Source organism: Panthera onca, chromosome C2 (genome assembly GCF_046562875.1).
Source record: "Panthera onca isolate mPanOnc1 chromosome C2, mPanOnc1 haplotype 2, whole genome shotgun sequence".
Lineage (NCBI taxonomy): Eukaryota > Metazoa > Chordata > Mammalia > Carnivora > Felidae > Panthera > Panthera onca.
Genome location: NC_138347.1, coordinates 6,297,774 through 6,310,727, shown reverse-complemented (window position 1 = coordinate 6,310,727; position 12,954 = coordinate 6,297,774). Strand labels below are relative to the sequence as shown.

The 12,954-nt window shown below is 48.6% G+C and overlaps 2 protein-coding genes across 9 annotated transcripts in view; one reads left to right on the top strand and one right to left on the bottom strand.

The window, feature by feature from the left end:
- The window catches only part of GET1 (guided entry of tail-anchored proteins factor 1), a 61,348-nt gene that overhangs the window by 14,293 nt on the left and 34,101 nt on the right, over positions 1 to 12,954 (top strand). For 3 of the 5 annotated variants that reach the window (XM_078452770.2, XM_078452771.2, XM_078452766.2), the window contains exon 5: positions 1 to 159. The exons of 1 other annotated variant lie outside the window; for it this stretch is intronic. In XM_078452770.2, the coding sequence (XP_078308896.1) occupies positions 1 to 74 (74 nt within the window). In that variant the 3' untranslated portion in view covers positions 75 to 159. Of the gene's footprint in view, positions 160 to 1,783; positions 1,958 to 12,954 lie in introns of those variants that run through there. One more of the 5 variants, XM_078452767.2, reaches the window with a different exon arrangement.
- The window catches only part of LCA5L (lebercilin LCA5 like), a 47,887-nt gene continuing 40,944 nt past the window's right edge, over positions 6,012 to 12,954 (bottom strand). For all 4 annotated transcript variants that reach the window (XM_078452761.2, XM_078452760.2, XM_078452763.2 and 1 more), the window contains 3 exons: positions 12,599 to 12,702; positions 12,292 to 12,409; positions 6,012 to 6,729 (listed from right to left, as the gene is read on the bottom strand). In XM_078452761.2, the coding sequence (XP_078308887.2) occupies positions 6,038 to 6,729; positions 12,292 to 12,409; positions 12,599 to 12,702 (914 nt within the window). In that variant the 3' untranslated portion in view covers positions 6,012 to 6,037. The remainder of the gene's footprint in view (positions 6,730 to 12,291; positions 12,410 to 12,598; positions 12,703 to 12,954) is intronic.

The window sequence follows — 12,954 nt, the reverse complement described above, 5'->3', positions numbered from 1 at the left end:
GTGGTGTTGGAATCACCTGTTGGATTTTAGTCTGTAACAAAGTCGTGGCTATTGTGCTGCACCCTTTCAGCTGAGAGACCAGACGAGTCCAGCTGAGACACTTGTCAACAGTGGATTTTCCCTTATAGATTAAAAACCTGATACTTTTTTTTTTTTTTTTTTTTTTTTAAAGGAAACAGAAGCACACAGGTTAGGTTTTTTTTTGTTGAATGTGTTTGTTCTTGGATCTTATGTGAGATACGAGAGGCCTGATCTTGTGCACTTGTCGTTGAGCCGGACGGCCGGTCTCTGGTCTCTCAGGCGAGTGCCCCGGCCGGCAGAGCCGCACGTTTGTCGGGAGAAGGGTGTGGCGTGGGTGTCCACACGCTGTGACTCGGGGTTTGCCCTGTTGGCGTATTTTAAAGGTCATGTTGCCAATGGGAAGTCGGTTTTCTAACTTAAGTACTCTAAAGACTTTGTGCTATTCTTGACCCAGATTAGAAAGCAATTTAACTTTAATACCGCCAGTGGAATTTGGAATCTCGTGTAGTACTGCTAAGAGTAACACTATCTGACATTGCTTGTGTTTTTTCCCTTCCTGTGTTGAAATGTCACGTGTTGGGCAAGCCTTTGTATAGTATTATCTACTTATCTGAAGCTGTTGATGTTTCATCACTGTGTTTTGTAATGTATTCATGAGATCATAATGCATTGTTTTATGCTTGAATTGTATGTTTTATATTTAAAGCATTTCAAATGAAGTGTGTTTTTTAAGCATTTAATATGCTCTGTAGAATGGAACAAACTTAAACTGGGAATTCTGATTAAATTAATTTGAGTGGATACATTTTTAAAAACACTTCTTTTTTACTGTTGCTCTTTTTTTTGAATTATAATTGACACATAATGTATTAGTTTCATGAGTACGACATAGTGATTGGTATTTGTACACACTGTGAAACGATCACGATGAGTCTAGTTTCTCCGTGTAAAACACTTTTTTATAATTAAAAGTTTTGCAAGGGCTTGTGTGACTTTTCCTTCCTTATGATTACTTAACTTGCTATGACCAGTTTGGAAATGTGACAGGTGACAGAGGGCTTTGACTGTTAACTCAGTTGGCCACTGCACCTTAAAACTAAATCCTGTCACTGGTTTTTAAAAGGTAGTATTTGTATTCCCGAGTCCCCTAATGACCTGAGAAGCTACCAGTTGTGCCGGGAAAAGACAAGGTGCCAGAACGCTCTAGTGTGTCTCCAGAGTCGGGGTCAGGTTCCCCTTCTCGTTCCTTCAGACTTCCCAGCCCCGGGCTGACTTAGCTTTTCTCAGAAAGGACGTGGAGCAGGCATCACGGGAGTATTTCTAGCGAAAGCATCCGAGGGGGTGTTTTGGCCACAAAGGATGAGAGGCCCACCTGCCGAGGCGAAGGGGGGGCACCGGGGAGCCTCCGGGGCCAGGCCCTCAAGGCCGCGTGCCTGCCGCCCGCACTGAGCGAGCTGCAGGCCTGGAGGCAGGTTGTACGGAGCCTCGGTGGCCGGGCACGGCGTGCGCAGGGACCCCCGTGGATCACTAGTCCGTGTTCAGTCTCCCTGACAAGACCCTTGCTCGTCTCCTAATGATCTGATCTTCCGCGTAATACTCAAGGATTTTGACGGCTGTCACCGAGGCTGGAGGAGGAGACGCGCAGTCCCGGCCCGTGTCCGTTCCGCACGCAGTACTTGTTTGTGAAGGTTACGTCAGGGACGTTTACACGGCCGTCGTGTTTTACAGCATCGCGGCTTTTTAAAAGTCTGTTTTTAAATAGATAATAAACATCGTACTGGATTCACGAGATACAGAAAGGGATACAATGAAAAGTAGATCTATCTTCTGACCGGTGAGTGTCCTGTCAGCCCACTTTCTGTTTCCCGTCAGTACCAGTTTCTTACGACTCTCCCAACGATACCCCGTGTGTATATGAATATTGATGGATGCGTTTTTAAAATAATTTTTTTAATTGTAAAAGTAATACCTGGGTGCCTGGGTGGCTCAGTCGGTTGAGTGATCGACTTCAGCTCCGGTCATGATCTCACGGTTTGTGAGTTCGAGCCCCGCATCGGGCTCTGTGCTGACAGCTCGGAGCCTGGAGCCTGTTTCAGATTCTGTCTCCCTCTCTCTCTGCCCCTCCCCCACTCATGCTATGTCTGTCTCTGTCTCAGAGATAAATAAACATTAAAAAAAAAAGTAATACCTAAAAAAATAGTAACTGCTCATTTAAAAAGAAAAAAACGACTCTTCCAACGATACCCGGTGTGTATATGAATATTGATGGATGTGTTTTTAAAATAATTTTTTTTAATTATAAAAGTAATACCTAGGGGCGCCTGGGTGGCTCAGTCGGTTGAGCGACCGGCTTCAGCTCAGCTCATGATCTCACAGCTTGTGAGTGTGAGATCCATGTGAGGCTCTATGCTGACAGCTCAGAACCCGAGCCTGCTTTGGAGTCTGTGTCTCCCTCTCTCTCTGCCCCTCCCCTGCTCGCACTCTGTCTCTGTCTCTCTTTCTCTCTCAAAAATAAATAGTAAACATTAAAAAAAAAAATTAAAAAAACAAACAACTCCTACTTGGAAGCAAGGAAACAAAGTCCATGATTGCACAGAGCGGGGATTACTGGTATTAACATTTGTGCTTTTCTTTTTTTCTATTTATTTCTGGATAGCTATAGGTTTTGCATTTCTATTAAAAAATACTGGATATAGGGGCGCCTAGGTGGCTCAGTCGGTTAAGTGTCTGACTCTTGATTTCTGCTCAGGTCATGATCTTGAACACCTAAAGCTCTCTTTATGGTCTGCTTTACATTTATGATAAATCAAGTGGAGATCTTTACACATAAACCCACCAACATTTCCTTTTGGGGTTGATACCCTTCTGTTGCCTGGATGAGGGGTAGAATCCTAGTCGACTAGTTCACTCTTCCTTGACCTGGCCGGAGTTTTAAAATAATCTTTGAGGATGGGGCACCTGGATGACTTGAGTTGGTTGGGCATCCGACTTCAGCTCAGGTGATGATCCCGCGGTTCACAGGTTCAGGCCCCGAGTCGGGCTCTGTGCGGACAGCTCGGAGCCTGCAGCCTGCCTTGGATTCTGTGTCTCCCTCTCTCTCTGCCCCTCCTCTACTCACCTCTGTCTCTCTCTTTCCCTCTCAAAAATAAACATTAAAACAAAACAAAACAAAATTATCTGTGGGGATTTCTTGAGACCTGGGTTAAGGACAGGCTTTTACAGACAGTTTGCATTTCTTTAACGTTTATTTATTTTTGAGACAGAGAGAGACAGAGCATGAACGGGGGAGGGTCAGAGAGAGAGGGAGACACAGAATCCAAAACGGGCTCCAGGCTCTGAGCTGTCAGCACAGAGCCCGACGCGGGGCTCGAACTCACGGACCGCGAGATCATGACCTGAGCCGAAGTCAGACGCTTAACCGACTGAGCCACCCAGGCGCCCCGACAGTTTGCATTTCTACTGCCCTCTGTAGGTAATCCAGTTTTCAGGCTTCCCGGGAGGTTGAGGGCAGACTGGCTACAGACTCTCAGAGTCTGAGACAATTTCTCCAGGTCCTGGAGGCTGGAGGCCCTGGATGTCCCAGCCTTCCATCCCATGGGTGGGGCTCCTGGCAGGCCCCTGCTTGGGTGGACAGACTTTGTCCCACTGGGTTTTGTCCTGGAGACTCAGTTCTCCAGTTGTGGCAAATGCCTTAGGCAAGAGCTGACTTCAGAGCTCTGTTTACCTGCCTCTCTGGGTACCTGCTTTCACTTCGTGTTTACCGGCTGTGCGACCTAGTTGAAAACTGAACACATGTTCGTTAGAGCTGGTACAACATTTTTAGCTTTCTTAATGAGCAGGAATGCTGGAGTTCCTTGTCTTCCAGACTACAGGAAGTGGCTCTCTTGTTTTTATTATAAAACCTTTTTTTCCTGTTGGTTATAGAGTATGTTCATTGTCGAAAATCATAGGAATAAATTTAAAAGTTGACCACAATTGGGGCACTGGGGTGATTCTGTTAAGTGTCCGACTTCGGCTCAGGTCATGATCTCATGGTTCGTGGGTTTGAGTCCCATGTTGGGCTCTGTGCTGACAGCTCAGAGCCTGGAGCCTGCTTCGGATTCTTTGTCTTTCTCTCTCTCTCTCTCTCTCTCTCTCTGCCCCTCCCCCACTTGTGCTCTGTTTCTCTCAAAAGAAAAAAAAAAAAAGTCAGCCACGATTTTATTTTTCAGAAATAAAAAGTTAGCATTTTATTACCCTATAACCATTCCTATGCATAATTTAAAAAAATGTTTATTTGTTTGTTTTGAGAGCGAGAGAGAGAGGAGGGGCAGGGCAGAGAAAGGGAGAGACAGAATCCCAAGCAGGCTCCAGACTCTGAGCTGTCAGCACAGAGCCCGATGTGGGGCTTGAACTCATGAACTGTGAGATCATGACCTATGCTGAAGTCAAGAGTTGGACCCTTAACTGACTGGGCCACCCAGGTGCTCCTATGCATAATTTTTTAAAAAGTTGAGATGACCAGAAAGCAACAGTCCTGGATTATATTTTTATTAAGTAGTTCCCTACAGAAGCACTTTCGGATGGCTCTGATTTATGTTTTGATTTATGCTGTTGTTGTGGGTAGGCATAAGAAAAGACCCCTTGAAAACTTCGACATCTGCTACAAGGCAAGTAGATGTTATAACATGGAATATTACTCCGTACACCATTTTTAAGAATCCTTTTAGTAAATTTCCCAGAATTCAGGGCCAGGCATTTATGTCAATTGAGCTGCATTTGCGAATCTCCCTTTACAAGCCTGGAGGAGGGCTCGTTCTCCCTCTGCCTCCGTTCTCCCCTTCCTACTCTGTTCTCCAGGGTAGTTTTCCTAACGGTCAAACACATGGCAGTTACAATATTTATCTCATCTTTGGTTTTAAAAACAATGGTTTTCCACCATGGCTTTCACTCTCTTTTAAAAGTTTTATTTTACTATTCTCAATTTTTTTAAGTGTTATCACACTCTAACCCAGTACACCTCTTTGGAAATAGCACGGTCTCCGTTATCAAGAAGTGGCCCTTAAAAATCAATGCAGGTAAGTAAGCTACTTAGCACTGGGAGTCCAGCCCCCATCTTGTCCCCACAGGAGATGCTGTCAGTATCCTGAATCTGTTAGGACAGAGCGGCTGGCTGGAGTGGACAATGATTAGGCCCATATGCTCTTTCAGAACAAGATTAACAGAATACAGGTCAAGGTGCATGTATGCAACCAGTAGAAATAAAAAGAGTGAATCTCAGGTGTACATGAGGAAAGTCACCACAAAGGCCTGGTTAACCGAATAGGAGAGCACTCAAAAATAATTTTCATGAAACCAAGCTTGGTAATCACTGTGCCTTTTTTTTTTTTTAAATAGAGTCTTCTGATCATATTGTTCCCTTTCACAGCTGCTTCCATGTTTTTTAGTTAAAACACAGTGTGATTGCTGAGAACATTGTTATATATGAGACGTGTGTGTTCTTGGTGACTAACTTGGTCTTAATGAGCCATCGAGGCCCGTAGAATATGAAAGCCATGTAATCAGTTTTCCAAAAGATAATGGACGTGTTTCATTTGTAGAGAAAAAAAGATACAATTTTATATTTGAAATGTTTTCATTGGCTAATCACCATGGATATTTATTTATTTATTTATTTTTAAGTGTTTATTTGAGAGAAAGGGCAGGAACAGGGAAGCGGCAGAGAAAGGGAGACAGAGAATCCCAAGCAGGCTCTGCACTGTTAACGAGATGCCTGACGCAGGGCACGAACCCACAAGCCATGAGATCATGACCTGAGCCGAAATCAGGAGTCAGACGCTTAACCAACTAAGCCACCCAGGTGCCCCTGGATTTTTAGAATTAGATTATAATAAAACAAAACCTTACTTACCCAGTCAGTCTAAGTACTACAACACACACACACACACACACACACACACACACACACACACGTTGTAAGATGGAAGGCAAGTAAGAATGAGAATATCAAATCAGAATGTTAGGATAAGGCTTCTATTTAAATAATTATTTTCCTTTTCCCTTCGGTGGGCGAAGACGACTTGGAGTTTACCACAGTTACTTTAGAATCTCCAAAAGCATTGCTGGCCGAGGCCTGACCGGGAGGCGGATGGTGCGCCTTGCCTTCTGCAGTCTCCTCGGCCCCCCTGGGGGCAGCCGTGCTGGTCGGGTCATGTTTAAAGGCACAGCCTGACCCGAACAGTTCCTCCATGAGACTGCTTTTCTTCTCGCTGAAGGTGTCTTTTGCTTTGGGTCGGGAAGACTTGCCGAAAGAGGGTTCGTACCCGCTCACAGAACGTTCTGGTTTCGGTCCCTCCGCGAGCCCGTGGGCCTTGCCTGCGCCGGCCGGCCCCCCTGACGCGGGCAGGCCCAGATGCAGGTTCTCGGTGGCTTCCGTGAACAAGTAATGCTTTCTCTGCCGGAAGGGTATTTTGACGTTTGCAGCTGCGCTTTTCTTGGGCCCCTCACCCTCGTCACTGACTTGCAGACTTCTGAACTCTTCCTTCACTGCGTCGTCTTCCCGCGTGTCCTCCCTGTCAGGGTGAGTCTCTTGAATTCTCTTTGGTGGCACTTCTTGTTCTTCGGGCACTAAAGTGGTTTTCTTCTCTTGATCTTCTTTTTTCTCCCTTTGTCTCTCAGGGTCCTCTGGAGGTGCTCGTACTTCCAAATGGTCCTCTTCCTTTGATAAATCTGTATACGAAAAATAGTCTGTTTAGTGATCGTTATTATTTTAAATGTGTAGTTATTATTTTTGAGAGAGAGAGATAGAGTATGGGGGGGCGGTGCAGACAGAAAGGGAGATACCAAATCCGAAGCGGGCCCCAGGCTCTGAGGTGTCAGCACAGGGCCCGACGCGGGGCTCGAACTCACGGACCGCGAGATCATGACCTGGGCCGAAGTCGGACGCTCAACTGACTGAACTGTCCAGGTGCCCCGATACCTCAGCCTTTCTCAGGGAGAGGTCCCCATTCTAAAATTCTTATACTTAGATGACTCTCACATAGAGTTCTGCAACTGAGATCTTTCTTTTAGTTTCTACACCACCAGGTTGACTTGCTCGTGAGACATACCCACCTGGAGACCCTGTGGGATCCTCAGAGTGGACAATTTCAAGACGGAACTCATCATCCCCATGCTGTGTGGGCTAACTTCCCCACCTGCCCCCACAGAGCTTCCCTACATCCCCGTAGAATGGCTCTTATGGATGCACCTGCATCCACCTCTCATGTGCTCTGGCTTCCTGCTGGGTTGGGCTCATGGGAGGCACTGGCAGGAGACTGAAGGGCAGGTGGAAAATGGAATCTTCCTGTAGGCCCCGGGCGGAGCTGAAACGGACCGAGCTCTTCCTGCCACCATACTCTCGTTTAGTGGTTCTGTCGAATTTTCTCCCTTTGCACCTTGAGGCTCAGGGTGATGGCTCCGGCTGTTCCCGGCCCCGGGGTGCCTCCCCATCCGCAGCTGGTCTCCCCTGGCCTATCCTGCGCCTCCAGAATCTTCTAACCCTCCTCTGTCCGTCCCACCACGTCTGTCTCCCGAAGACCCCAACACCTATCTCTCCCGTGTGTCCCTTCCCTTTACTGACTCCACGGATGGTATCAGCTCGCGGTCAGAACCCCAAGCCAGAAGCCGGAGACATGCTTGTCTCTTTCCCTCACCCCACTGCCAGTAGACCCCCCAGTGCCATAACCTTTTTCTCATAGGTTGTCCTCATGGTCCCCTTTGGCTTAACAGAACCGTTCAATTGTGGGACTAAATGAATTTGCCACCGCGAGGTAGTCAGCCGCGTCACCTGCACTTTGGCAGAGACCCAAAGGCAGGCAGGGGAGTAGGAAAGCTTCGGCCGGAGAAAAGGAAGGGCTGCAGGCAGGCCCTGATGGGGGCGATAGGCCTGGAAGAGCCGTGAGCAGCTGGCAGTGGGGCCTCCTCAGCGATCGATTAATCAGGGGGTACAGATTCGCCTTTGTCTGGTTGCCGCTAAGGGGACAGAAGAACCCAAAACCAGGGAGGCGGCAGGTTATCCATCGAATCCTGGCCATTCTGGGCCAGCTGTTAGGGAAGTCCTCGCTTGGCTGCCTGGGTCGTTCCTAGAGGTGCCGTGTGACCGTCCAGCCGGCTGGCGTCCTGGGCTGCGGATTGTACCTGCCTGGCGGGAAAGGGTTTCCGGGGCCGGCCTGCTGCAGCCTGTGGGTCAGCTTCTATTTTTGTGTGCGGTCTGGCCATTTGCATCTTCAGTCTCTGGGGGTCATTGCCAGTTTTTACTAAACAGCGGCCCCAAAGCTGTTATGTTCCTGGTTATAAAGATAATATATCCTCCTGGAGAACAGTTTAAGCCACCCAGGAAAGTATAAGGTATAAAGAAGAGAGCAAAAACCTCACCCCGGGTTCTTCCAGCAAGCGGTAGGCACTGTTAACCTTTTCTTTTCCTTTTGTAAAAAATTTTTTAATGTTTATATTTGAGAGAGAGCAAGAGAGAGAGACAGCATGAGCGGGGGAGGAGCAGAGAGAGAAAGAGGGAGACACAGAATCTGAAGCAGGCTCCAGGCTCTGAGCCATCAGTACAGAGCCCGATGCTGGGCTCGAACCCACAAACTGTGAGATCAGACCGATTGAGCCACCCGGGCGCTCCTGTTTGGTGATCTTTAAATCCAGTGGGTTTCTATTTCAAGGTGGCACATGTAGCACACTTACTGACATCTCCCGACAGGCACATGAAAGGGACAACAAGAGGTGAGAAACCAAACGCATCCAACATTAGAACACAGGGGAAGGTGCCAATAACGAGTCTGAAATGCTCGGCTTTCCTAGAACATACCGGGTAAATAGATTTATGAACCCAAATTATGAAAGAAGAAGTAACATATGCTAAGAAATTATCAGCGGATGTTCATCATTACCAGCTGGGTGTGGTACCAGTTAAAACAACGAGAGCATTTTTCACCCATCCAAGTGGGCAAGTGATTTCCAGGTTCGGTGAGAATACAGGGAAATTGGAACTTCCGGGTCCCCATTGGTGGGTGTGTCAATGGTACAGCATTTTCTGGATGGCGACATGGTCAACAACTTGGCTTCTAGGACCGAACGCGATAAACACACACCCAGGATGTGTACTGCGGCACGGTTTGGTCATGGCGAAGCGTCCCAGGTGTCTGTCGAGGGGTCACGGTTACAGAAACCATAGCACGTGCCGTCGAGGGGGTTCCGGGCGGTGGTTACAGAGAATGGGCTGCGTACGCGTGAGCTGACGGGGAAGGACGTTCACAGTGTGTTGTTAATGGAAAAGCCACTTGAAGGCGAACTTCCCCGGTCCTTCCCCGGGCACTCGGGAGGCCCTGCCCTCTGCCTCCCGAGGACGGGCCGCCCATTTGGGACGGACAATGGGGACAGTGGCATGCGTGCACAGAGTTGGAGGATTTTCTCGCATGAACACACTGAGAAATAAAATTACTCGTTTTGATCCAGGGAACTAGGAATTCTAGCAAGAGAAGTTGTTTTAAGAATTCGTGGTGAGGGAAGAAGCCAGCAGACTCTAGTTAATTCTAAATGACTGTTAGCTGTGCCCTGTGATACTTGACGCAGATGTGAACGAGTTGGGGGAGACTGCTCATTTTGCGCCTCTGCTGTTCCCAGCCCTGGTCTGTCACCTTCCCTCCTGGCTGGGGTGGGAGGCTCCTCCCGGCTGCACGGCAGCCCACGGAGGCGGGTCTGGTCCCTCCTTGACTCGAATCCTGGCATGGCTCCCCATCTCCCCCCCGGAGAGAAGGCCCGTGTGCCCAGCATGCTACAAAGCTGTACCACGTCTGGCCTCCCTTCCCCTCTCCTCGGCTCCCCCCGCCCCCACCCCGTGACATCTGTCCTCCGGGCCATGGGGTCTTGGCCTGGAATGCTCTTCTCGGGGGTCCGCGTGGCTGGCCCCTTCCCCCCGCCCCACCGCAGCTGCCCTTCCCTAGCCTCCTCTGTTCCACTTGTCTTCCCACCCTCACTTCACGCCCTCAACCTACTGCACACCTTACTTGTTTTACACAGTGTCTGTCTGTCTGCGCTGGAGCGGACACATGTGCGGGCAGGGCAGTTTGTCTTCATCGCTGTACCCCCAGTGCCCAGGGCAGTACCCAGGGCACAGTATATGCTCAATGGACATTTGTCAAATGAACGGATGAAGTTTCTAGGAGAATACGAATTACAAACAGACTAAAGGACAAGCGGAAAACTTAGACCAGTGACCCCAGGAGGAAGTGAAAATGGAGTTGTTGGCTTCTGCCCACTGCACCAGACACGGTGGCTTTACAGGTGAGTCGTGCCAAGCCTTTGTGTTATTGAAACGTGTTCTAGGGGCGCCTGGGTGGCTCAGTCAGTCAAGCGTCCAACTTCAGCTCAGGTCATGATCTCACAGTTCATGAACTCGAGCCTTGCGTCAGGCTCTGTGCTGACGCCTCGGCCTGGAACCTGTTTTGGATTCTGTGTCTCCCTCTCTCTGCCCCTCTCCCAATCATGCTGTCTCTCTCTCAAAAATAAATAAACATTTAAAAAAAAAAAAAAAAGAAACATTCTAAAGCCAGTCTGGCCCCACACCAAAGGTGTGGCCCTTCCAGAGCCTCTCCTGAAGCCCCCCACTCTGCTGAGGGGGAGCAGGTGACCCGGGGCCCTGGGGGACAGTTCTCTCATGGCGATTGTGCTCACCCGGCCGTGAGGGACTCCGCATTCCCCTGCAGCAATAATGTGGCATGCACGCAATGGGGCAGTGCCTTTAAAATTCAGGAGGGAAATCATCTCCAGCCTAGAAGTTTCTTTCTAGCCAGTTATTAATCAGGTACAAGGGCAGAATCACGTCTCCAGGTGAAGGTAAACACATTTCCCCCACATGCACCCATTCCCAAGATGTGGCTCTCGGAGATGATGGCACTGGCCAAGGAGGAGGAGGATGTGGTTTAGGAATAAGACCTAGCAGAGGAGGGGGTGACAGGAGCCTGCAGGGGAAGGGAGGTCCCAGCACGATAGCTGCGCGCCAGAGGCAGAGGGCGACCAGCCCGGATGCAGAGAGGCTGAAGCATCAAGGGCTGGTGTCACCGGGATCCCTGCTCTGCAAAGCTCCCGGGCCCCCGATGTCCTCGGCCTGTCCTGCCCGTGGCCCGATGAAGGTGCTGCCCTCTCCATCGTGAGTGGCAGCCTGGGTTGGCTGGGGACTCTCATTCCACCCCCCAGGAGCGTTCTGCTGGGACCTCCCCCCAGGAGCTGGAGGTGAGTGTGCTGATCTTAGCACAGGGAATTCGGACTGGCCCTGTCCCGGAGTGTAGATGCCACGGCTCCGGTGCTCCCCAGCCTCCCAGGGAGCTGCGTGGCCTCCTCGGTGCTCCCGGAGGAGCATCCTGGGAGGCTGAAGCCAGTCTGTGCATCTTCTCCTGGAGTCTTCACGTCAAGTCTTCGTTAGTGGGAGTGTCGCCCTCTACGCAGCTGGGTTTGGGTTTGCTACTCAGTTTGTCAGAATGGGACATACTGTTTAAAGATGTGTACGAGGACAGGACATGGGGAGGAACAGCAAGGGAGTGACCGGCAGCAAACTGAAGATGTTGGTTGTTTTCTGGTGGGCGGGGGGCGGGGAAGTGCTTAGGAAGGGCCCACGCGTGTTCTGGGCAACACTAACGTCCCAGCTCTTTTTAAATTAAAAAAAAAAAAATTTTTTTTTTATTTTGGAGAGAGCGAGTAGGGGAGGGCGGCAGAAGGGGAGAGAGAGAAAGAATCTCAACAGGCTCCATGCTCAGCACGGACCCCGACGTGGGGCTCCATCCCACGACCCCAGGATCATGACCGTAGCTGAAATCAGGAGTTGGATGCTCGACCGACAGAGACGCCCAGGTGCCCCCAAATGACCTAGTTCTTAAGCAGGAGAATGGCCACACAGGTGTTCATTTCATAATAATTCTTTATGTTGTATGATTTTTCCCCCCTAATTTTTGGGAAGGTGCACGCAGGGGAGGGGCAGAGAGAGGGGGACAGAGGATCCTAAGCAGGCTTTGCACTGACAGGCTGACAGCAGCGAGCCCGATGTGGGCCTCGAACTCACAAACTGCGAGATCATGACCTGAGCTGAATGAAGTCAGATGCTCAACTGACTGAGCCACCCAGGCACCCCTGTATGTATGTGTTTTATGTGTACTTTCACACACACACACACACACACACACACACACACACTAATTCACACCTTAAAAAGATCAGGTAAGAGTAAAGGACACTTTTAAAAGCAGTTAAAATTACCTTCGTATTTTTTCTTGGACTCCTCTTGGTTTGGTAGTTTGCTGATACAGGGAGGAACCGCACAGGTCATTCCGGTGGATTTTTCTTTATGACCAATGTTTCCAGTTGTCTTTTTACCCTATAATTTAGGAAAGCAGCAAAAAAAAAAAAAAACAAAAAACCAAAAAACATTTTTTTGGGTACAGATAGTTTTAAATTGTATTTTATTCACTGAATACAAATACTTTCTGTGTAGAGTAAAAGACTGTTCATAGTCTATTTTTGTAAAGATATGTTTAGACACTGCAAGAATTCAAATTTGTTGTACCTTAGTTGTCAAAGATGGGACATCTTCTGATTTTTGGGTTTCCTGGTGTTTCATGCTTGTAAACAAAAAACTTCTGTCTGCTTGTACGGATTTTGTTGAAGAAACTGCAGAACAGGTACATTATATGTAAGGAACATATTTTACGTGTGGGTGCAATATTGACTTTACAGAGAAAATAACACATTCGTTGTGTAAAACAAAGTATACCAGATATTAAAATTTTTTCTTCCAATATATGTTTAACATTTGCCAGTTTCCTTTCTTCCCTATCATTTTGCCTGTTTTGTCTTGTTTTGGGGCCACCAAGGTTGCGCGAATCAAAGTGTTAGGCTCCAGAGCGAGGAGGCTTTAGGCTA